This window comes from Corapipo altera, unplaced genomic scaffold (genome assembly GCF_003945725.1).
Source record: "Corapipo altera isolate COAL_440 unplaced genomic scaffold, ASM394572v1 57, whole genome shotgun sequence".
Classification (NCBI taxonomy): domain Eukaryota; kingdom Metazoa; phylum Chordata; class Aves; order Passeriformes; family Pipridae; genus Corapipo; species Corapipo altera.
The window spans coordinates 6784983-6809382 of NW_020884905.1; the positions used below are offsets into that span (position 1 = coordinate 6784983).

Below are 24400 nucleotides of genomic sequence, written 5' to 3' on the forward strand. Positions count from 1 at the left end.
GGAAATATCCCCGAGCTCGTGTTCTTTCTGGGATTTGGCTCATTTGTGTGTGGTTTGTTTACACCTCTGTGTAAATGCAGTGCATAGATACACGGGGTCATTTCTCCGTTGCGTCAGACCAACATGGATCAGGAGATTCACCCTGGCACTTTACACATCCCAGAGGAATCCGGAGGAGTCATCACAGCAGATTTTGGCAGTGGACTGAGGACCTCAGCCCTTCCCTCATGATGTACAGCACCAGAGATGGTGCTTCTTCCCCTCTGAGATGGGTGGGAGCAGTTCCTGACGACCAGATCCTGTGCTGGAGCAGCAGTGCTGCTTCAAGGAGATGGACACAGGCAGGCACATCCCTCTGGGAAGGGCCGTCCCTCAGGAAGCAGGGACCTCAAGAGCTGCCTGGCCACGGTGTATCCTCTCTCATGGTACCCATGAGACAGCAGATGTATCAGTGCAGTGTCAGGAGCTGTTATTCCCATGTAGAAATGCCAGCTACCCATCCAGCTGTGTGAAGTTTAACACGGGCAAGTGCTGGATTCTGCCCCTGGGATGGGGCAGCCCTGGATCTAGGGACAGGCTGAGGGATGACAGGGTGGAAAACAGCACTGAGGAAGGGGATTGTCCCGCTCTGCTCTGGGCTGGGGTGGCCTCACCTCGAGTTCTGGGGATGCGATTGGGCACCTCAATATAAAAAAGATCTAAAGTTGTTGGAGAATGTCCAAAGGAGGGACACAGGGACGGAGAAGGGTCTGGAGGGGCCACATGAAGAGCGGCTGAGGCCACTTGGTTTGTTTCAGTCTGGAGGAGACTGGGCAAGACCCCAGGGATCTGCAGTTTCCTCTGGAGGAGCAGATCCGATTTCTGCTCCCCGTGACCAGTGACAGGACCCGAGGGAACGGCTGGAGCTGTGCCAGGGCAGGTTTAGGTTGGATCTTAGAAAAAGGTTCTTTCCCCAGAGGGTGGTTGGGCACTGAACAGGCTCCTCAGGGCAGTGGTCACAGCACCAAGGCTGCCAGAGCTCCAGGAGCGTTTGGACAGCGCCGTAAGGTTCATGGAGGGACTGTGGAGGGGTCTGGGGCGGATCTCCGATCCCGGGGGGTCTGTACAGGGGTGTCTGTACACAGGGCTGTCAGGGGCCGGGTCCCCCATCCCGGGCTGTCTGACCGGAGGTGCCTGTGAGGAGCTGTGGGCGGTTCCCCCCCCCCGGGCTGTCCGTACAGGGCTCTCAGTTCCCGGCTGTGGGCGGCTACCTGCTCCCGGTCCGTCCCTCCCCTCCCGCCCCATTCCCTGACTCCCGTCCCGCGCTCACAGCCCCCCCGCGCAGTCTCGCGAGAGCAGCGGCCCAAGATGGCGGCGCGGAGTCGCGGCCCGTGAGGCGCGGGCGGAGCTGCGGCCGCTCCGGGGGCTCCGGGCGGTACCGGCCCCGGCGGCTCGGGCGGCACCGCCGGCCATGACCGGCGAGAAGCTCCGCTCGCTGCGCAGGGACCACAAGCCCAGCAAGGAGGACGGGGACCTGCTGGCGGCCGGCGAGGACGAGGCGGCCGCGGCGCCCGGCGGCGCGTTCACGGGCGGGAAGGGCGGGCGGGCCGGGGGGCACCGCGGACCCGGCAATCACCGGCACCGCCCGCCCGCCCGTGCCGCGACCGCCGGGCCCGAGCGCGGCCCCTTCCCCGTGCACGAGTGCGTGTTCAAGGGGGACGTGCGGCGGCTCTCGGCGCTCATCCGCACCCAGGGCATCGCCCAGAAGGACAGTCACGGTGAGCGGGACCCGCCGGGGCTGCGGGGCCGGGGCACCGCGGGGGGAAGAGGGGATGGGGAGTGGGAATGGGGAACTCGGGGGAGCTTTCCAGAGATGTGCAAGTCCCCTTTAGAAGGGACTTTGGACAAGGGCCTGGAGGGACAGGACAAGGGGAATGGCTTCCCACTGCCAGAGGGCAGGATTAGATGGGATATTGGGAAGGAATTGTTCCTTGGGAGGGTGGGGAGGCCCTGGCACAGGTTGCCCAGAGAAACTGTGGTTGCCCCATCCCTGGAAGTGTCCACGGCCAGGTTGGACGGGGCTTGGAGCAACCTGGAATAGTGGAAGGTGTCCTTGTCTGTGGGCACCAGGGTGGAATGAGATGAACTTTGAGGCCCCTTCCAACCCAAAGTATTCCAGGATTCCATGATTTTTGTAATATGACCGAGGACAGTGTCAGCTTCTCTACCTCCCAGTGCTGGCAGAGCTGCTTCTGACCTCATGTGTTGCTCTGTGTCCAAACCCCCACATTTAAAAAATACATTCTTTTTTGAAGTGTCCAAGCTGTCACCTGTTTACTCTGGGAGATGATGAGCAGTTCCTTTGGGTGTTGGCAGAGCAATCTTTGATATTTCCCCAGGCTACACAAACAAACCTTTTTCTCCCCTTTCTTTTTAAATGCTTTAATTCTGGGGTTTGAGAGAGCAAAATCTTGTTCCCTGCTCCTCTGCAAACTTGTTCTGTCCACAGAAGTGGCAGTGGCAGAGATGGGAATCTGATCCTCGTGCTGCTCTGTAATGCCTAAATATTTAATGTCTTGCCAGGACATTTTAAAACATGTTTAATTTGGGGAATATTTTATATTTTATATTGTTAAAAAAGAAATCAGCCTGGCAGATCAGCTTAAGCTTCATGGTTAGTTTTAATTTCTATTTTGCCTACTTATTTCAAGAATAACATGGTCCCTTTCTGCTGGAGAATTCCAAGTTACATGTGTGTGGTGTCAGAGATGTTGTGGCAAAGGGAACACTTGTGCTCTGTTTCTGATTGGGAGAGAAACGTTCCCTCGCTTTTTCTCAATTGTGGTCTGTGAAGTCAAAAGCAACATGAAAGTAGAGCAGTCTTGGGACTGGCATGATGACAGGAATAATGGAATTGGGAATTAAAGGCATGTCCTTGGTAACACTGGGCATGGAAACACAGCTGGAGGTCCAGAGAGTAACCCAGGGCCCAGCTCCCAGGCAGGAGGGCAGGAGTGTTCCTTACAACTGGCACCACATTTTCCTCAGGACGTTGTTACAAATAGAGCTGCAGATATGTTTATCCTGCCACCTTCATTCCAAACCCTGCAGCAAATCCTGGTGGGATGAAAGCAGCAGACTTGGGGAGGATTTTTCCCACTCAGTGTATTCCTGCTGCTTCTCCCCTGCTCCTCCTCTAGTTCCTCTTAAGGTAGCTCAGCAGCAGCTCAAAATCTTTACTTTGAGGTACTTCCTGACCCCTTTTTGCTGCTTTGTCACCCTCCAGGTGCATCTCATTGATTACATCCTTTTTTAATCCATATATATCTTACACAAATGTCCCATTAACATCTCGCTGCTTTCTCAGCTCTGTTTACAGTTGGGACACTTTGGGGATCTCTGGCTCATCATCTTCCTCCAAGTTTTTACTTGAGCTGTTCAAAAAACCCCACAACAAACTTCTTGATGTCTTGACATTCCAAAGGCCTGACTAAGATTTCTGTGTTATTGTTTTCTTCCTGCCTGAGTCCATCTGTCACTTGTTTGCATAGTTGAATTGGGAATTATTTGGGGGAGAGAAATTGAGCTTGTGATTTACTCAGAAATAAGCCAGAGGAATCCTAGGATGGGATAAGGAAGGGACAGAGGGGAGAGAGAACTCCTAGGAACAGTTATTGTCTATAATCCAGGTCCAGTTTTGGTGGTGGATCAGTGCAGGAAAGCCACATCCTGTACAATGGGAGACTCTTGGTGTTCTGCTAAAACAATTTGAGTGTTAATTGAGTGCAGCCTGACGGGCTCCCTAAAATCAACCTCCTGCCCAGTGGAAGGCCAGTGCCCTTACTCCCAAAACAATGAGTTTCTTGGGAGAAACCTATATATACACCTATTGAATTACTTATGTGTCTATTATAACATGCATTTAAGAGCTTAAATTGTGGAGTAGACAAATCCTCTTGCTGAATTACTGCTGGAAAACTGCCCTGGCTCCCTCATGAGTGTTGCAGGTGCCTTACCAGAGGTTAAAGGCTGTGCATGTCTGGGGGCAAGTGCCGTGTTTTGTGTGTGTTTTTATGCAAACAGTCCTTGTTTGCCTGCCTGTGCAGTGCAGGATCCCAGGAACTGCTGGAGCACTGACTTTTTGAGATAGAAGTGTCTGTGCTGCACACTGGTGAGGCCTCACCTTGAGAGTGTCCAGTTCTGACCCCGCATGAGAAAGAAGAAAGTGAGGGGCTGGAATGTGTCCAGAGAAGGGAATGGAGCTGGGGGAGGGTCTGGAGCACCAGGAGCAGCTGGGGGGGCCCAGGCTGGAGAAAAGAAGGCTCAAGGGGGACATTTTTACTCTCTGCAATTCCCTGAAAGGAGGGTGGAGCCAGGTGGGGGTCAGGCTCTGCTCCCAGGGAACAAGGGACAGGACAAGAGGAAATGACCTCAAGCTGTGCCAGGGGATGCTCAAGTTGGACATCAGGAGGAATTTCCTCGTGGAAAAGGTGGTCAGGCATTGGAAGGGGCTGCCCAGGGCAGTGATGGAGCCCCCATCCCTGGAGGTGTCCAAGGAATGACTGGATGTGGCACTCAGTGCCCTGGGCTGGGTGACAAGGTGGGGATCGGGCTCAGGTTGGACTCAATGGTCTGGGAGGGCTTTTCCAGCCTCAGTGATTCTGTGATTCCGTGATGTTATGAAAGTGTTTACCCTTGGCTCTCATAATTTGCATTCCCTGAGCACACACTGTGGCTAATGCTCAGATCCTCAGGAACGTTATTTGCAGCACATTTGCAGCACCTCACAAAGCCTGGCTGCATCCGGGATTCCAGGGGATGCATTGGCTCACAGATGTTGGAGCAGCTATTAATAGAAACAGGGAGGTTAGTGAGTCCTAATGAGCATAATGAGCTGGGATGGGCCTGCCTGGATGCTGCCAGTGACCCAAAAGATGATTTGCAGGACATGGAGAGCAGCTCACTTGGGCACGCAGGGCAGAGTTTCCTTGTCCATCCAAGATTCCATGTGCTCCATGTGCTGGCATTTGTGTGTTTGCCTCTCTCATGTGTAGCGCAACCTCTGCACAGAGCAGGTTCTTCCTGCTGACATGATCCTGTAAAATAACCCTAAACCAAGTGTGTTCATTATAATTGCCAAAGCAATTTGGTTTCCAGCATTTTGTTCTCTTAACTCCACTACGAAAATGTTTAAACATGTAAAATACAGTTAAATTGAAGAATTTTGCATCCCTAAGCTCCATAAATAAAATATGACAGGAGCCTGGTAGAAGCATTAATCCAGAAAAACAACTCTGGAGGCCTCACAAGGAATATTTAACAACAGAAATCCCACCTGTGTCATGAGCATCACCAAGAAAATGGGGCCAGGTTTGAGTGTCTGTCGATAATCTCCACAGCTTTCTTTGGAAACAAGGCATTAAAATAACCAAAAGGCAGCTTTGTAGAGAAGTTGCTGTTGCTTCTCAGTCTATCCAATGCTGGAGTAGTAAAAAATGTGTACTCAATCTTTGAAAAATTCATAAAATAGGCTCTTAAATTTTTAATCAGTATCATATCTCCGAGTAGCTTTTAACCCAGATCTGTCAGTCTGGGAAGGGATCAGACACTTCATACCATGAGGAACAGAGAGGTTTGGGTTGTGTCTTTCTTGAAGACACAACTGGACTTCTTTGACTGGGGTAGGTTTGAAGATATCATTAAAAACCTCTCTTGGCCCATGAAACATGTCTCAAGATATATTTATTTAGACAGGTATAATCTAAGTGGTTACTTGGAAAAATGCCTCTGCTCTGGTGGGTTTTGGAGTTTTCCTTGGTTAGACCAGAAACTGAAGTTTCCTGAGGAGGAATTGCCATGGACTCTGGTACCTTGAATCTAATATCTTTTATTTCTATGATTTATTTTAGGAAATACTCCCTTACATCTTGCTGTGATGTTGGGTCATAAAGGTAGGTAAATCCACCTGTTTTGTTACCTCTTCAATGATCCTGAAGATTTGGGGGCAAGAGGAAAAAAGATTTTTCCGTTTTCCAGAAGGTGATCTTGTGTTCTAAGCTAGTTCTAAGTTGAGGTTTCCTGGAAAGAGGCTGCCATGTGGATTTTGAAGAGAAAAGTGGGAAAAGAAATCGGAGCTGTTCTCCAGACCAAAATCAAGGAGCTGCGTAGTGACTGGGGTGGGGTGGGAGAGTTGTAGCAGTTGGACTCATGTGATGCCAGAACAAGAGCAGAGGGTGGACTCAGCTCCTCTCTACAGAAAGAGATAGAAGGAAACCAGGAGAGAGGCCCTGGCACAAGTTGCCCAGAGAAACTGTGACTGCCCCCTCCCTGGAAGTGTCCAAGGCCAGGTTGGATTGGGTTGGTTTAGATTTCAGTTTGCAGTTCACCTCTTGCCTTCTTTCTAGTCAGTCATGTGTCAAGTATAAAGCCCTAAATCCTTTAGGATGCTCCTGGTGAGCCTTTGTCCAGCTTGCCTAGAGCAAGATTATTTGTGCAAGATAGAGTTATATCATAGAATGGCCTGGATTGGAAGGGACCTTAAAGATCATCTCTGTCCACCCCCTGCCATGGGCAGAGACACCTTCCACTATCCCAGGCTGCTCTTGTGCCAGGGCCTCCCCACCCTCCCAGGGAAGCATTTCTTCCCAATATCCCATCTAACCCTGCCCTCTGGCAGTGGGAAACCATTTCCCAGTGTCCTGACTCTTCATCCCTTGTCCAAAGTCCCTTTCCAGCTCTTCTGGAGCCCCTTTAGGCACTGGAAGGGGCTCTAAGGTCTCCCCGGAGCCTTTTTTTTCTCCAAATGAACACCCCCAGCTCTCCCAACCTGTTTAAGTGGAAATGGAATCTGACTGGTAATTCCAAGCTTATTTGCCTGCCCACTGCAGAGTGATGTTCTTGTCTCAGGCACTATATTTAAGGAACCATAAAAATACTTCAGTGTGTTTGCTGAGTTAGTCAGGGCTTTTGTTTATGTACCACAGGAGATAGTTTATTCACCAGGGAAGTATCTCTTCCTCCCCAGTCCCTGTGCTTGCAGTGACTCAGTGGTGTTGCATCTGGAATGACTAGTGCAGTTTCCTGTAACACCTGTGGTAGGAAAATAACCCAGCAAGTCCCTCTCTCAGGCCCATCCTTCATGATGAGACATTCCCTGGGCCTCAGCTCCAACTGTGTCCTGCTCCATCCCCTGCAGATGGGTCAGATGGTTTTAGTGATATGTGGTCAGGAAACTTTGTGGTTGGAAACTGAAGAACCATTTCCAAGGATCACATGGAAACACTGAGGACTTCCTTCTCCCCTTGATTTTAAGGACTCTTTTTCATCACCCGTCACCTTTTACCCGTGGAGAGAGAATGCAAGTGGAGCTGTGGTGTACAGGCTTTCCTGGGTCAGAGGTGCCTGTTTACCCTCTTTAAATTCCATGTTTAAATTCCAGGATGTTACAGCCCAAAATCTGTGTCCCCATCATCAGTTGGATCCTTGGGCAGAGGGGGATGAAGAGAGAGGGGAAGGCCATGAGCTGTCTCTTTGTACAGGAGTTTGGGTGTGAAGCAGAGAGAGTTGATGTAATATATTAAACATATTTCCTATGTAGCTGTGCATTTACAGAATATGCAGAAATGCAGCTTTATAAAAAGCAAATTCTAAGAAGCAGAAGGGCCATGTCTTCAGTGTTATGTAATTGGTGGTTGATCACCAATTATTTTTAGTGCTAATATTGAACAGGGAAGTGCTTTAAGTACTTACATAAATGGGTTTGTTTGTTTAAGTGAGTCAGAATCCAGATACGTATTTTGATAATCTCTTAATTATCTGATATTAATATCTACAACTTTGGCTTTATTATAATTTCCTTTATTATGACCGACACTGCTGCATCCTGGCTGTTTACTGTTAATAACGTGAATATTTTGTTCCAGAATGTGCCCACCTGCTTTTAGCCCATAATGCTCCAGTAAAGGTGAAAAATGCTCAGGGATGGAGCCCTCTGGCCGAAGCCATCAGCTATGGAGACAGACAGATGAGTAAGCACCTCTTCATTAACCCAAATTTGCCCAATTAATCCAAAATCAAGGCCTCATTCAGAACAGGAAAACAAAGCTCTTCAAGCTCTGTTATTTTATCATCCCCCTCTTTTAGTTCTCTCAACAGTTTCTCTTCAGCTGAACTTTTTTGTATCTCAGTGTGATCAGGCAGGTCCATTTCCTTGATAAGAAATTGCATTAGGTTACATAAGCAAAATCTTCCCCCTGCTCAGCATTTAATGATTGTGAAAGCTCTCCATGAGCCTTCTGTGTTTGGAATGGGAGTGACATGGGCAGGATGGATTTTAGCTGCGTGGGATCATCTAATTGGAGCTGCTCCCTGTGGTCACAGGGATGTTTGATACACCAGTTGGCATTGGGATATGGCTTTTAGTTTGCATCTCAACAGGCCAGTGGGGAAATGTTATTTTTTGTTTGTATATTTAAGTATTTTATTTATGTATTTTAATATATTATCCAAATATTATTTATTCCCCTCAGATGTGGAGTAGTAAAGGGTAAATCATTCTACTGCCCCTCACTAGTGGATGTCAATAACATTGAGTATTGCCATGTGTAGTGGTACATTCCTATAGCAGAAAACTCACTATGTATTATATATGTAAATGTATTATTAATATATTAATGCCCTGATTTGTAATATACCAACAATATTCTCATGTCAGCTCCTCACTACTAATTTTCTCAGAGGGGTAGATGTTACACAGTCTGTAGACTCATGTTCCATGACATACATTTGCACCCACATATTTACTAATACCTGTGTAAAAAACCCTCTTGACTATATGCTTTATTTAATAAACAATAATTTTATAAACAGTAAGTTAATAAAATTGTTGGGCCTTTCTTCCTGCTGTGATCAGAGCAGACTGATGTTTAATTACTGTAACTCAAAATTAATTTCTCCACAGGCTGATGAAATATTAAACTGCATTGTTGTTTTTTTTAAGATGTTAAGTAAAACACCTGTAATTAAAAAACAGATAGATTACCAAACAAATAGATTGACCTTGGAGTTAATTCCTGTTCAGTTTCAGCACTCCTGAGGAAGCTCAAGCAGCAGTCCAGGGAAAGTGTTGAAGAAAAGCGACCTCGATTATTAAAAGCCCTGAAAGAGGTAAGTTGTGCTGTCAAAACTGATGTGATAGAAAGTAGTGACTGATTTTCAAAGAAAAGACAATCTGGTAAACTGTAATAAAGTTTTACATGTTTTTACAAATCTCTTCTGCTCTGAAGAGCAATCTTGGCTGACAGGATCCATTTTGAGGGGTCACAGAATTATGTTTATTTTAAGACAATATTTCCTTCTCCACTTCTAGAAATTCAAATAAAAGGTTTATGTAAGACAGTCCTGCTTGTCATCTTTGCAATCTAAAATGTAAAGAATCTGTATTTATTTTATTACACTTTTAAGGCTTTCTTAAATCTTTTGTTTTGATGAATAATTTAATGGTTTGTTGAGTCACCAGTCACAAATGACACTTGCTTTTCTTGCTTAGTAATGAGAGATTTTTGGTTTAATTCTCCATCTCCGTGCAGAATGAATTCCTCTTGGACCCAGTGAAATAATCCTCAGTTTAGGGAAAGCAATTTGTGGCAAATCAGCTATTTATCTAAAGTTAATTAAATTATCCCTCTGGAAATCGAGGTGATCCACCCTGGACACCCTCATTGTGGAGCTGCCTGACACGTGTTGGTGGAGGCAGAGGAAGTTTTACCTGATGACTTCAGCACGTTTCCAGAAGGCCAATTGAAATTTGTGTCTGCAATACTCTGAGCTGAAACCTGACTCATTAATTATTATATAATTAATTATAATTCCATACAGTTGCATGTGATCAATCAAAGCAAACATAAAACTCCAAAGGTTTGGTTTTTTAAACACACATTTACAATAAATCTTCTGCAATCCACAGCTTAATAGCTGTGTGAACTTTAATTTTTTAAAAGTAATTAAAAATGAGAGTCAAATGAAATACATGATTTTATTAGCATTGATTCTACTGCAGTTAAAGCTTCAGGAATGTTTAAGTCCAGTATAAATTCAATACAATATTGGAGAAAGTGTTCTTGTTCGAAAGACAGACTTCTACCTGTCTTTCAGGAAATTTTATGGTTATTAAGCATTAAAAGCTTGGTAATATATTCTTCTTTTCTTCTCAGCTAGGTGACTTCTATCTAGAACTTCACTGGGATTTTCAAAGTTGGGGTGAGTGGCTTGCATATGCCTTCCACAGGGAGATAATGGAATCAGCCTTCAACATACTCGTGCTCTAAAGCTTCACTTCTCTCCTGCTTTGTGTGTTGGGAAGATCACAGTTCAGTTCTCAAGATCTGAGTCATAAAGAAAGGACAGTCAGCTTTTTCCAGAATTATTTTTGCGTATTTGTTTTCTGAGCTGAATTCTATTTTAATCCAGTTGCACAAAAAGGGGGGAACAAGCTGCTTGCTTCAAAAACCTGATGATTAGAAGAGTAAAATATTAAAAGGGCTCTATGTGGCCCATTGCTGTCACTGAACAATTTGAACAATTGAGTTGAGCAACTGGACTCGGGGCACTCAATTTCCCCAATTTCAACCTGTTCTGAGTGGTGACTGTGAGTTCAGTGCAGCTCTTTGAGAGGTGCTTCAGGCTTGGCTCCACCTCAGAGCTGCTCTGCTGTGCTTGTGTCACCTCCAGTGGTGCCTCCATTTCCACCTCCTCTTACCTGAAGAAGAAAAATGTAAATAAGTGAGTAAAAATGCAGTAACAATGATCAGCGTGTCTGAATCCTGTCAAAATACTGGGAGTGATTCTGCCCATAGCAGGGTAGTGGAACTGGAGCTCTAAGCTCCTTCCAACCCAAACCATTCTGGCATTCATTCTGTACCTTCTGCTACTGGTTGACATTTAAGTTAGTAATTTATAATACTTTATACTAATATATAAGGAAGAAATTCTTCCTGTGAGGGTGGTGAGGCCCTGGTACAGGTTGCCCAGAGATGCTGTGGCTGCCTCATCCCTGGGACTGTCCAAGGCCAGGTTGGACAGGGCTTGGACCAACCTGGAATAGTGGGAGGTGTCCCTGCCCATGGCAGGAGGTGGAACTGGATGATCTTTAAGGTCCCTCCCAACCCAAACTAGTCTGGAATTCCATGATTTTTATATGCTTCAGTATAGGCTTAGTTGAAATAAAGCCAACTTCCAGGGGTGCTCTGTTCCAGGAGTGCCACTGTGCTTCTCTTTATAGTATTTATTTACTTTAATATATTTCCTTTCTTGAAGGCAAAAGATGCTGTGGGCAGTGCTTCTGTCCTAAATATTGGCTCTGTTAGCTAAGTCCATTTTTGGATGGTCTTAATTCTTTGCAGTTTTGAAGAAACTGTTGAAATGTTGTTCTATGTCTTAGTTTTATTATTATAAAGTAAATTCTTTTTAGAGTAAGGACAACTGCAGCCTTGTAGATCTCCATGTCATGGTACCACGTGACTTCACAATTCCAATGGTGGTTTAACATTTGGTTGATGTTTTAAGCTTAGTGTTTTGGATTATATTTTCTGCTTGTGGCTGTTCTGCTTTAATTGTAACCAGGCTTTGAGTTGGTAAAATATATAAACTGCCAAATCACAGAATTAAAATTGTGAGCAGCTTGAAGACAAGTTAGGAGCATGTATAAATGATTTAGCTGTGACTGAATATAAATGATGTCCTGATGTTGAAAGCAGTGAGTGCAATTACAAATCAATTTTACAATTACAAATCAATTTTACAGTTACCAAATAGAAATAACCCTGGTATTAGTCTGTTGTATTTGATTGAGATGATGATGGATAATGCTGTAATTGCATTAAAATACGCCCAGAGTCAAAGTCATGGTCTGGTTTGGATCTGGATCTGGGTGGTCTGGATCTGGACCTCAAGATCCTAATTTCCTTCTCTCTCCCCTCTTTAGTGCCTTTACTTTCCCGAATTCTGCCTTCTGATGCATGTAAAATACACAAACAAGGTATAAATATCAGGTGAGTGCTGGGTTTGCACCCAAATATCTGCATGTCAGGGAAAAGCCTGGATTCCAGTGGGTCCAGAGAATTCCCTGAGGAGTCTGCACGTGTCTGTGACACAGTGTGGCTGTACATGTGCTGGGAACTTCAAGGTGGCTGGTTTTCTCTCTTCTGAATTTAAAGTAAATACAAAGCAAAAGCAGTTCAGCTGATAAGGCTTTGTCTACCAGACATGCCAGTGAAAACCAGGGGTTGGATATTTTTAACACAGTTTCAAATAATTGTATTAAATTCCAGTGTTTTGTAGAGAAATGTTACTGCTCCAGTCTGTAGTTGAAAAAAAATCATGTATTTTTTCTTTTTAGATGTGTAATGTGACAGATTCACAAACTCAGTGTTTTCAGTAGTCTTTCCAAGCTCAGCTCTTTAACTGGGCTAGTTTGGGGGTTCGAATTCTTTTACTTTTTCTTTAGGTTCCAAAGCTTAAAACAAACAAAGAGGCGTGAATGTGGTTCCTAAGATTCAATCTGTAGGAAGTTTTGCTCTAATAAAAGTGTAGAGGTGTGTAAAGTGACTTTTGAGTCTGGGGCCATTATTTTCCTTCTCGTTTCTGAGTGCTCTACCTGTATGAGACTTGAACTGAGGGGAAATAGATAAATCCAGATTCTTTCTTGAAATCAATGGCCATTATATGAAGGAGTATTTAAGCCTTCACCACTTAGTGCTGAAAGGGTCACTCAGTTAAGGTCCTTTAACCACCTTTGTTAAAGAAATAAGTGTTCCAGCAATGATGGATATGAACTGTCCTTGGCTCCATCTTCTTCCAGTTATCCAGGGCAGCAGAAGCATTTCCTTTGTGTTGGTGAGGGGGAAAAAACGAAATAGCAACGAAAATAAGTCAAACTAAAAAAAAAGTCTCTTCCTTAGTCCTGTTCAGAATTTGGGTCATGTCCTAATATTGTTGCTCAAATCAGAGGCTGCCACGTGTGGAATAATGTGCTGAGGAGTTCTCAATGTGCAGCACATCCTAACTGTGTAAATTCTGCACCTCCTCATGCTGGCAGTTTTCAATACAGTTTTCTGAAGAAAACATATTATAGCAATTTTTGTGGTCATTTCTGCATCCAGACTTCACTCTGAAATATTCACTGAAAACTCAGCCCTTCACGTGTTTGACTGCGATTAAAAAATTCACATTTCTGCTTGAAAACTCAGTTTACTTGTGTGTTTGAGTGTTTACGGGTCTTTTTTTTTTTAAAGTGTGGGTGTGTTTTCACAGGCTGGACACAACTCTGATAGACTTTACTGACATGAAGTGCCAACGAGGGGATTTGAGCTTCATTTTTAACGGTGACGCCGCACCCTCTGAATCTTTTGTAGTTTTAGACAATGAGCAAAAAGTTTACCAGCGAATACACCATGAGGTAATGCTGGGGAAGGGGGGTGGGACTGTTTTTGAATGTCTCGCTTGCTGTATTAAGGAAAAATATTGCCTCAGAAACACCCGAAGAACTGCAAAGCAAAGAATTTTTTTGCTGAGTTGGTACAACTTGAGCCGTGTGGGGGACATCAAGTTTTGTGATGAAAACCAGTGCTCGGGAATATTTTGAAAAAATATGGTTAAATTATGACATGTGCTACTTTTGATCTTTCCACTGGGCTTAATTTCAGTGTTGGGTTTTGAGACTTGTTCCCTCTCTCTGCATCCTTTTAGTCACTCTGTGGCCAGTTTGGTTGATAACAGTTTGAGGGTCTGACGCACTGGACCCCTTGTAATTAGTGAAGTCTTTAATTACAGCTTTATCCCCCAATTACTTAAACAGATGGGTTATTGCCTGTGGAAAGGGTGTGGCTGCTGATCTGCAGGATAAATCCCATTGGGATGCTTTATTCACATTAATATTAAAGATTAAACTATTTGGAAACCATTTGGGCAGAGGTTTTATGAAACAGTTTGAAAATTCAGAAAATGCTGGTTCTGGGAAAAGTTCCAAAGGCTTATGGATTTGTATTTATTTGTTTATTTTTAGAAGAAGTGATCATTATTTTTTAAGTTCTTTTCAGTGTGTTGTGATTTTTCTCCCAGGAATCTGAAATGGAAACAGAAGAGGAGGTTGACATTTTGATGAGCAGTGACATTTACTCTGCGACATTATCCACCAAATCCATCACCTTCACACGGGCCCAGACTGGGTGGCTCTTCCGGGAGGACAAAACTGTGAGTGTAGAGGGAACTGCACAGGGAAAACAGTTCAGAACCTGGTGGTGCTGTGGCAGGGGAGGAAGGAGGATGAAAAAACAGTGGGAAAAGCATTGGAACAGGTTACCCAGAGAAGCTGTGGCTACCCTATCCCTGGAAGTGTCCAAGGCCAGGTTGGACAGGGCTTGGAGCAACCTGGGCTAGTGAAGGTGTCTCTGCCCATGGCAGTTGGTGGAACTGGATGAGCTTTAAGGTCCCTCTCAACCCAAACCAGTCTGAGATTCCAAAAGAACAAGGTGTTCAGAGTGAAGGTAAAATGTCTCTCCTCGGATCCCCACAATTGTCACCATGTGGCAATTGGTTGGACCATGTGGAATCTCTCTGCTGGGCTGCCTTCATAAGGAAAAAATAAGAAGAAAGATGACAAACTGTAGCTGTTGGGCAGGGGGAGAACAGATTGTACTAAAAAATACTTTATTATAGGATTCTGCGGTCTCTGCAGGCTGATTTCAGCATGTAGTCCTGTTGGAGAAATGCAGGGATGGGAGTCCTGTGGGAGAGGAATTCAGCCAGATTTCCCTTGCCCACTCCTAAATTCTTAAAGTTTTCATTCATAGAAGTACCTGTTCCAGGTGGAGTTCTGGGATTGCCCCCTGACAGCTCATGTGGGTGGTTGGGTGAATTCCATTTCAATCTCCGGTTCCCCCTATTATTTGGATACACAATAATTTAAATGTATAATATAAGTATAATATTTTATCTTATTCCTTTCATGCAGGAAAGAGTAGGAAACTTTTTGGCAGATTTCTATCTGGTGAATGGACTTGTATTGGAATCAAGGAAAAGAAGGGAACACCTTAGTGAGGAGGACATCCTTCGGAATAAAGCGATCATGGAGAGCCTGAGCAAAGGGGGCAACTTAATGGAGCAAAATTTTGAGGTATAATTGATAAACCCTCCACAGTATGTGAATTTTTGCACAGGAGAATAATCTTTCACACCAGTCATTGTGCAAAATATATAATGTCTTTATTTTGTCTTAATTTTAAAATGATAAACACAGCCTACAAGTATAATGGTGGTGAATTGTCCTGATTAGTGTAACACTGAGGGATTTCTGTGGTTGTATTGGGTATTTCAGGCTTAATTTGTCTCTTAAAAGAGATGAGGGGTTTGGCTGTGGCAAATCACTTTGACGTCTTTTAGACCAAATCTTTATTGTCTGGAATGAAAGGAAAACCAGAAAGGCAATTGTGTTTCTCTTCAGTTTCATTACCATGGAGCAAAGCCTGTTATTAGCACAGGAAATCAAGAGCTCTTCAGAAAGAGCCAGACATCAGCTGGGAACACACATAGAGCATTTAAAGTGATTAATTGATTTCTGTGTTAGCTGGTGCTTGTGACTTGGCACTCAGACACTTGAATTAACTGATTACTGATGGAAGATAACAGCCCAATTCTATAGAAAATGCACTCGGAGGCCAAATACCTCAGAGGAGACTGAGAGCAGGAGATAGAAAAGCCCAGGGAAGACTGTTACTGTTCTCCAAAGCTGAAGGACAGTTGTAGGATTTGAATGGGAAATGTAAGGGAATGTGAGGATGGATAAGGAGATGTATTTCCCTGCACAGCCCGTGCGCCGGCAGTCCCTGACCCCGCCGTCCCCTAACACCATCACGTGGGAGGAGTACATCTCTGCTGAGAGTGGGAAGTAAGTACTGCTGTCTCATGGACACCTTTATGTGGTTGGGTTGGGAGTGTGAGGGACTTGGTTGGTTTTTTTGTATTCTCTACTTGGTGGATGTTTCTTATTTATGTTTTTTTGGGGGACAGAAGAAGGTTGGGTTTGGTGTCTCAGGTGTTCGATGTTCCTCAGTGGGCTGGAAAGGTGATACCTGTGTGTGTGAACAGTATTAGTGCATCTAACTAGAATTCCAGAAACCTGGAATGGTTTGGGTTAGAAGGGACCTTAAAGGTTATCTCATCCCACCCCCTGCCATGGGCAGGTACACCTTCTACTAGACCAGGTTGCTCCAAGCCCTGACCTTGGACACTTCCAGGGATGGGGCAGCCACAGCTTCTCTGGGCAACCTGTACCAGGGCCTTCCCATCCTCACAGGGAACAATTTCTTCCCAATATCCCATCTAACCCTGCCCTCTGGCAGTGGGAAGCCATTCCCCTTGTCCTGTCCCTCCAGGCCCTTGTCCACAGTCTCTCTCCAGCTCTCCTGGAACCCCTTTAGGTACTGGAGGGGGCTTTAAGGTCTCCTGGAGCCTTCTCCAGGCTGAGAGAAAATTATAATGATGAAATACTGGATAAGCATCTGCCTGACTCCCTTGGCTTGAAATGGAAACATTTTTAAAATATCTACATTTAAAGTAGCTTTTTTTATTTTTAAGGAAGGTTTTCTAACAAATTCATTCCTGTAATGAATTTATCTGATGATAGTAATAAGCAATCCCATTCACTATGTTTAAAATAAAAGTGTATGATGCAATGGGACTCCAGTGGCAGTGTAAAGAAATGCCAACTTCTGGAATGCAGGGACAGAGGGATCTTCTTGTGCTGGCTCGATCTTTTCAAGATGTTCTTCTCTAGGTGTATAACTAAGGAGGGAACAGCTGTAACTTAAATGAATTTCCAGGAGCTTCATTTGTAGGAGATTCAAGCAGTTGAGTTTATTTTCTAGGAATACCTGCTGGCAGCAGGAAGGGCCAAAAAAGGAGTTAAGTATGTCACAGAAGTGATAAAAGTCCTTTCTCCAAAGGTATTAGACAATCCTGTAGTTACCAGGGGATATGGAAATATTACAGCACAAGATTATTAAAAGGGCACATGGATCTGTCTGGGTTCTTTTAACCTATTTAATTGTTAATGTATTTGAGAGAGAATGAATATTCAGAGTAAATAGGTTTGTCTATTCAAGCAGAATAAGTAGGACAGATATATGTGTGTATATAAGGTTTTGCTTTGTTTAATAATCTGATTCACTGATGGGAGTTCAATGGGAAATCCAAGTTTCCAGCAAAAATAAAAGTAGAAGAAAAAGAAACTTTACATTATTTGTTACCTGCCTGTTCCTTTCCTGTAACAGAATTTGCTTACCTGGGCTTCTCAGTGTTGCCTTCCAGGGATAGCTGAGGAACTGAAAAAAATGAAGCTTTTTCTAGTTTAACTTGATACTCTGTTCACATACAGACTATTTTAATTAACAGCTGGAATCAGCTGGACATATTCTGGGGAGTTGTTAATGAACACTTCCTGTAGTGCTTACTAATACAGTGGTTACGAGGAATTGTTTGAAGATTTTCTGCAAATATTTTCCCTGGTTTTGTCTTGTCTCCTGGTTTAGCAGAACTCAGACCAATCTGAATTAAGATTTTTTTTTCACGTTTAATGTGCACAGTTTTTCCAATAAAGCAAATACTTTGAAAGTAGTGATTCTTTACTGATGTTTTCAGACTCAAGTCTGGTTTACTTCCTTTAAAACCAGAGTTTCCCTGGGAAACACTCACTTTGCCTCTCCCCTCTCCCTCACAGAGCTCCTCATCTGGGCAGGGAGCTGGTCTGCAAGGAGAGCAAGAAAACCTTCAAAGCCACGATAGCCATGAGCCAGGAATTCCCCTTAGGAATTGAATCGTGAGTCCAAGTTACTGCCCATGGATGTTATTTGTGTGTAGGGAATGTTTTACTGTGTTTATGAACTGCAGAATCCTCCATGTCCTCAGGGTGGGAGCTGTCAGTGTAAAACCTAGGGGTGAAGTCAGGCAGTGAAGCAAGAAAACCCTTGAAATTGGGGAACTGGTGTGGCTGATGTTGGAGGAGCGAGGCTCTTATCTGACTTGATAAGAGCAGAGCTTTGCTCCCTGATGCACCTGATTCTACAGAATTCTGAAATGTTTTTACACATAACAAGTTTAGCACAAAATCGTGTCCTGGAAACCAATGCAAACCCACGTCAGTTCCTTGTGTCTGTGGAGAAGGGGGATGGTACCACATCCTTTAGTCTCCTGTGGAAAATGAGGATAAGAAATGAATATCCTGATGTTGTTTTGTTGCCTGTGGTAGTTATGGATCACTGAGAACTGGATGTGAGGGTGACACAAGCTCTGAGGAGATGGATGGAGAAGGATGCTGTCACTGTTAATCTCCTCTTTTCTTCACTTGCCCCTTGGGTCATGTTTCTCCTGTTCTAGAGGGACAACCTGTGGAACAAGGATTTGTAACGAGCTTTGCTTTCCTTTGCAGATTGTTGAATGTCTTAGAAGTAATTGCACCCTTCAAGCACTTTAACAAACTTAGAGAATTTGTTCAAATGAAGCTTCCACCAGGCTTTCCTGTCAAATTAGGTAAGGACATAGCAACTCCTGTGGCTTTGTGTATCCAAAAATCACAGAACCATTTGAGTTGGAAAAGATTGAGTCCAGCCATTCCCCAGCACTTCCAAGGCCACCACTGATCCACATCCCCAAGTGCCACATCCACACGGCTTTTAAATCCCTCCAGGTATGGGGACTCCACCACTGCCCTGGGCAGCTGTGCCAGGGCTGGACAGCCCTTTCCAGGAAGAAATTTTCCCTTATATCCTCTCCAGATCTAAACATGTGCACTTATTCCTCAATATGAAAGGTCTGAGTTTTGGGAAAGAACTCTTGCCTACAGTGTTGCTGTAGTTTCAGGAGAACATAAATGTTGAAGCCTTACTCCAAGAACAGTGGAATATGCTGGATTATTCTTGCATTAGAGGATGATCTCAGTCAGGAGTGAAGTATTTTGTAGAAATCTTGCATTTCCTTTTCCTCAAGGATTACAAGTGATGTGTCCCCGTTACAAATACATAGAAAGCTATTGCATTTGTAACAGATAGAAATGGATAAATCAACTTACGGGATAAGTGATCACAGCACAGGCTACCATAAGGAATAACAGCTTTCCTAAGGGATAGACATCCTAAGGATGTCTGGCATTGCAGTGAGGTGTGTGAGCCTGACAGCCCAGGACAGGCTGTATTCTACCAGGACAGGCTGATCATGGAATCCCACACTGGTTTGGGTTGGGAGGGACCTCCAAGCTTATCCCACTCTACCCCCTGCCATGGGCAGGGACACCTTCCGCTAGGCCAGGGAGCTCCAAGCCTTACCCAGCCTGGCCTTGGGCACTGCCAGGGATGGGGGTTGGTATCACTATTGGCATTTCTTTGCCCTTCATTGTGTTCTTTTCTTCCCTCTCCAGATATCCCTGTGTTTCCTACCATCACAGCCACTGTAACGTTCCAGGAGTTCCGTTACGACGAGTTTGACGACTCCATCTTCACGATTCCCGATGACTACAAGGAGGACCCCAGCCGCTTCCCAGACCTCTAGTAAACTGGAAGGCTCCTGGTGAATATCCACACCGGCGTCCCCAGGGAAAGGGAATGGATGCACCCACACTAGGGATAGAAACGTGGGGCACACAGGAAGGGATAAACTCCATAACCCCGGAGAAAAGGGAACAGGCATCAATGGCTGATGTACTGACACTACAGTGGGCATCTCCTCCACTCCCGATTCCAGCAGTGTCCTGCTGCTGTTCCCTGTGGCACAGCCAGCCCTGACAGAGGCAGCTCCAGCCCTGGCAGGAGGACCTGCGCTCCTTTTTAAATTTTTTATGCTGTTGGTGACACACAAGGCCCTGCTGGACCGTCGGCACCGGAGCTGGGCCGTGGCTGGATGTGAGCCCTGACCCGCTTGTCCATCCCAGGAGCCCTTCCCAGCCCTACTTCCTGAGCTGCACAGCTCAGCCGTGGAATGTTGCAGGAGGTATCCTCAAGGAATGCCTTGGCTGTAGATGAATGAACCAAAGGGCACCACTGGACACTTGGATTTCCTGCAATCCAGGGCAGAGCCAGCTGTGCCCTACAGGGAGGGAGGCCCAGCCTGGTGCTATCCCTGTCTGATCCCTTCGTTCCTGCTCCCAGCTATCCCTTCTCTCACTGCTGTGCTTTCTGGCAGGGGGGTCCCTGAGGGTGTGGGAGCACTCTGGACTTGGCTGGCCAGGAATGGCACCTTTTAATCCTTATTTTGCCCTTCACTTGGGAGAGTTGCCCCAGAATGGCTGAGCACCACCAGGTCAGCTTGGGTGTGCCCTCAGCAGCCCCTGGAAACCTGGGATGCACAGAGGCACCAGGACAAGCTCAGGCATTAAACCTTCCTGTAGGAGGAGGTTCCCTGCAGTGGGGTTATCGTGGTGCTCATGGAGAGCTTTGGTTTGGGGCATTTCCACATTAATTTTCTGCCTCTTCGTGTTTTAATCACAGAAATTCCCAGACTGGTTTGGGTTGGGAGGGATCTTAAAGCTCATCTTGTCCAACCCTCATCATGGATGTTTCAGTACTCCAGCTCCTCGAGCTTATTCCCATTCCCAGTGGCTCCAGTCTCCTCATCTGACAATAATCCAGCTTCTTGGGGTTTGTTGGGCAGGATTTGTGCAAAAGGCTGATGGTGCTATTTGTTTGTATGAAGAAACTTAGATTCAAGTGCTGTGGTGTCATTGTACAAAAATGTAAATATTTTCCAAATTATATTCTTTGTGCACTGTAGGCAAAACTTTTTCTGGAATTCCATAGAGTTAAGGATCAAAGTTTATAATGAAGAGGATCATCGATGCTTAGTGGAGGGAACAGCTGTGCTGCCCACGAGGGATCAAGGGACAGGCTCAGCACAAGGCAAGGTGTCAGGTACACCTCTGATTCCAAACTGCTGGAATCTGATCCATCCCAAAGAGGCTGCATGGGGAAGAACAAGGACGAGTCCCAGGGAATCACTGTCTGCAAAGTCCATGCGCACTGGAGTGGGAGGGTGGGGTTGATCCTCTCCTAACTGTGCTATAAACCTGCAGGGAACAGGGAGCACTGGGACAGGGGAGAAGTGCAGCTTTGCAGCCTGGGATTGATACACTGGAGTTGTTAATTCAAATTCAAATCCCAAATAAAGTTGTAGGGAAACAAGCAAAGGGGCATGGCTCCTGCAGTACTGTGTTGGGGCAGGTGTGCAACATCCACTGGGAATAATGGAACTTGATCTCCCAAGTAATGATGAATTCCTGAAGTGTTTCACACCTCTGGGATGAGCTGGCACCCACCTCCTGCTGCTCCTCAGGGCCAGCCAGGATCCTGGGATGAGTGTTGGTGGGGCCTGGCTGCCCTGGCCATTCCCAGTGCCCGTTCAGGGCGGAACGTTTTGTGTAGCTGCCGGACCTGTGCCAGGAGCTGAAGCAGGTGCCACACAGGAGTACCCAGTTTCCTGGGAATTCCAGCACAGGCAGGAGGTGAATGTCAGAAATCCCTTTCCTCAGCATTACAGGGAGGGATCCACAGGTTTGTGTTACTTTGCATTTCTAGTTATCCCAGATTCTTCCATGGCTACGTGGAAGGAGCATCACTGGGGCTGTGGGTCTTGAGCATTGCAGCCACTGCCAGAGATGGAGGCTGGGCTGGGAGAAGAACAGAAAAAGGGGTTTATGTGGCTTCATGTGGGACTGAGGATCCTGTGGCTCCATCTGCCTCTGGAACATTCCCTAGTGGTGACTGTGGCCATGAGGTCTCTGCTCAAAGCCCCCAGTGGGTCCTGGAAGTGTTTCCTATGGTTCCCGTGGCCTCTGGCTGCAGGTTTGGGGGATTGAACCCCCTGAGGACACAGCTGCTCCCCCAGACACCTGTGGGGTTTGCAGGAAGGTTTTGCAGTGAGTTGCTGTTGAGGCTTGTTCTGAGTTGGATTGTGGGAACAGCTTTGGGTGACTGTCCTTGTTCTGTATTATTCCAGTGAACACACCTGGCTGCTCCTCCTCCCTCCCTTCCCTGCCTGTGGAGCTGAGGGAGGGGACTCCCATGGGATTGGCCCCCCAGCTCCAGTTCTGGGGGCTCCCAGAGCTGCTCTTGGTACATTTTCCCCTGGCCCTTGGGATGTGTTTGCTGTCTGAAACATTCCTAGGGATGAGTTCTCACACTTAGGGACACTTGAGGCACAGTTTCCCAATGGATACATTGCAGGAATCCTCAGTGAGAGGGACATTGGGCTGAGCCCCTCTTGGGGACAGGCTCTGGCTGTGCTGCTGTGGTTCCCTAGGAATTGTCCACCCTGATATCCATGTTTTCTTCCCTGAAGCTGTTTTTTCTCCCCGGGATTATATTGCACGGACACTTGGTGTGTCTGTGGGCCGGGAATGTCTCCCAGGAGCTCCAGCAGTGCCTGGGGAGGTGTTCCCTGTCTGGAGGGAACCTTAGCCACAGCCAGGGGTGGGCACAGGGTCCCTCCCCCTTCCCATCTCCTGGTCCTGTGTCTCTGGGAAATTCACTTTTCTGGCAGGAGTGATCCAGAAGAACTTCAGCTTGGCTTTTCCCCTTTTCCTCGAGGCCAGGCCAGGTGTTGGGAAGGTTTGGTCCCTGGGACCAGTGCTGTGCTCTGTGGAGTACAGATCCACCATCTTTGTACGGAGTCTTGTGTGTGTGGCAGCTCAAGCTCATCCCAGGGGCAGGAGGGACATCCCTGCAGAGACCCCATGGCTTGGGAACGGCTGGGGGACCAGGAACACTCCTCTGGACCTGCCAGCTGGGGGTGGGTGTCCAGGTGGGATGGAAAAGGGAGCAGGCATGGGCTGAGTGGGAATGGCCGTGTCCTGCTGCACTCAGACACCGCAGGGGCAGGTGGGGAGAAAAAACAGCCTGGAGCCTGCCCAGGGCTGTGCTCCCATCCCACCACAGCTTTCCTGAGGTTTTCTTGGCTGCTAAAAGACAACCACAAATTTTGCTAAACCAAATTCAGAAATGGTTGCGGGAGAATCCCATGGGTTGTTTCTGAACCCAACTGTTCCACTGGTCTTCCAACCTCCTGCTCTCACCTGTGGCACAGGGAAGGTGTTGGGTTTCCCCTCCAGGAGCTGCTGTCCAGCCACTGCACTCACCTCCCTGCGACTCCATTGTTACACAAACCTCCGGGTGTGTTTGTGCTGGAATCCCACCATGTTATGTTGATATTCCCACCCACCCTCTGTTCTTTTCATGTCTGTTCCTGAGTTGTAATTCCCGCCAGGAGAACTGCATTATTTAATCCGGATTAACCAATTCCTGTAATGCTGCAGTTTCACTCTTTATTTTCCTGACAGTTTGTAACTCCCATGGAAACAAGTCACTTCTCTTGCGTTTTACTGTCGTCTGGTCCCTGTTTTTATCTTCTCTTCACTAATAGTCAGTTTTGGTTGTATCATTTGTTAGAATAAAGACCAAAATATGCTGTTTGATTCTGAAACTGCTCCACCTGTGCAATCCAGGCTTCTCTCTCCGGGACAGCTCTGCTGTGGCTGCGTCTCGGAGCAGGATTGGAGGGGAGGGACAAGCTCATGCTGCTGAGTCCTGCAAGGGCATTTTCTTGGTCATTTTTTAAATAAAATCCTGCATTTTCATTACAGCCTGTGCTTGGCCCTCTGTGAATCCTAAGTTTTGGGGCGGAAGGACACAAAGAGCAGCTCCTGGCACTCGCCTTGAGCTGAGGGATCCAAAGTTGGAACACTGCCTGGAAAGGGGGGGGAAGGAGACCCAAGTTTGCTGAACTGTGTTCAGTAAGTACAGAGGTTTTACCTCCCAAATCCAGCAATGGGCTCACTTTGAACACAACATGGGCTCTGTTCTGACTTGAAGAGCAAAACCTGGAGTGGCTGTAGAGGTTTTATTCCTTCCAGACAGTTGGGTGGTTTTGGTTTGGGTTTTTTTTGTTTGTGGTTTTTTCCCCCCCTTTTTTTTTTCTTTTTTTTTTTTTGTTTTGTTTGTTTCGGGAGGGTTTATTTGGGGTTTTTTTGGGGGGTTTGCTGGAACCACTGGTGATCTGAGTGACAGCTGGAATGTGAGGCTACTAAACTTGGGTTGCCATTATCTGCACAAAGCACTTATGGCTTCCTGCCTTCCTCAGAGGTGAGTGGTCATGGTTGCATGGAAATATAAGCCAGTTTTGCAAATACTTTCCTTTTTAAAATACTTATTAAATCCCAAACTTCGACAGTTCCCTACCCTAAACCTAACCCTGCCCTCTGCCAGTGGGAAGCCATTCTCCCTTGTCTTGTCCCTCCAGGCTCTTGTCCAAAGTCACTCTCCAACTCTCTTAGGCACTGCAAGGGGTTCTAAGGTCTCCCTGGAGCCTTCTCTTCTCCAAGTGAACACCC

At 46.1% G+C, this 24400-nt stretch overlaps 1 protein-coding gene across 2 annotated transcripts; it reads left to right on the top strand.

Moving 5' to 3' along the window:
* Positions 1-1392: 1392 nt before the first annotated feature.
* Positions 1393-23874, top strand: ANKRD13C (ankyrin repeat domain 13C). Of its 2 annotated transcripts, XM_027651563.1 has the most exons (14): positions 1393-1757; positions 5889-5930; positions 7902-8006; positions 9059-9144; positions 10191-10236; positions 11960-12026; positions 13288-13432; positions 14095-14226; positions 14987-15148; positions 15840-15919; positions 17750-17848; positions 18458-18558; positions 19442-19590; positions 23654-23874. In XM_027651563.1, exons 1-13 carry the CDS (start codon positions 1451-1453, stop codon positions 19570-19572), a joined length of 1503 nt encoding a protein of 500 aa, XP_027507364.1. In that variant the 5' UTR covers positions 1393-1450; the 3' UTR covers positions 19573-19590; positions 23654-23874. The 2 variants fall into 2 exon arrangements, with proteins under 2 accessions (XP_027507364.1, XP_027507363.1); XM_027651562.1 differs by lacking the exon at positions 23654-23874 and having other exon boundaries at positions 19442-23652.
* The last annotated feature ends 526 nt before the right edge of the window (positions 23875-24400 follow it).

What these genes read in the sequence shown, in the direction of transcription:
- ANKRD13C (XM_027651563.1), top strand. Translation starts at nt 1,451, where the DNA reads ATGACCGGCGAGAAGCTCCGCTCGCTGCGCAGGGACCACAAGCCCAGC. An exon ending in CGCCCAGAAGGACAGTCACG is followed by an intron (nt 1,758 to 5,888) that starts GTGAGCGGGACC and finishes GATTTATTTTAG; the next exon opens with GAAATACTCCCTTACATCTT. An exon ending in TTCCCCTTAGGAATTGAATC is followed by an intron (nt 17,849 to 18,457) that starts GTGAGTCCAAGT and finishes TTTCCTTTGCAG; the next exon opens with ATTGTTGAATGTCTTAGAAG.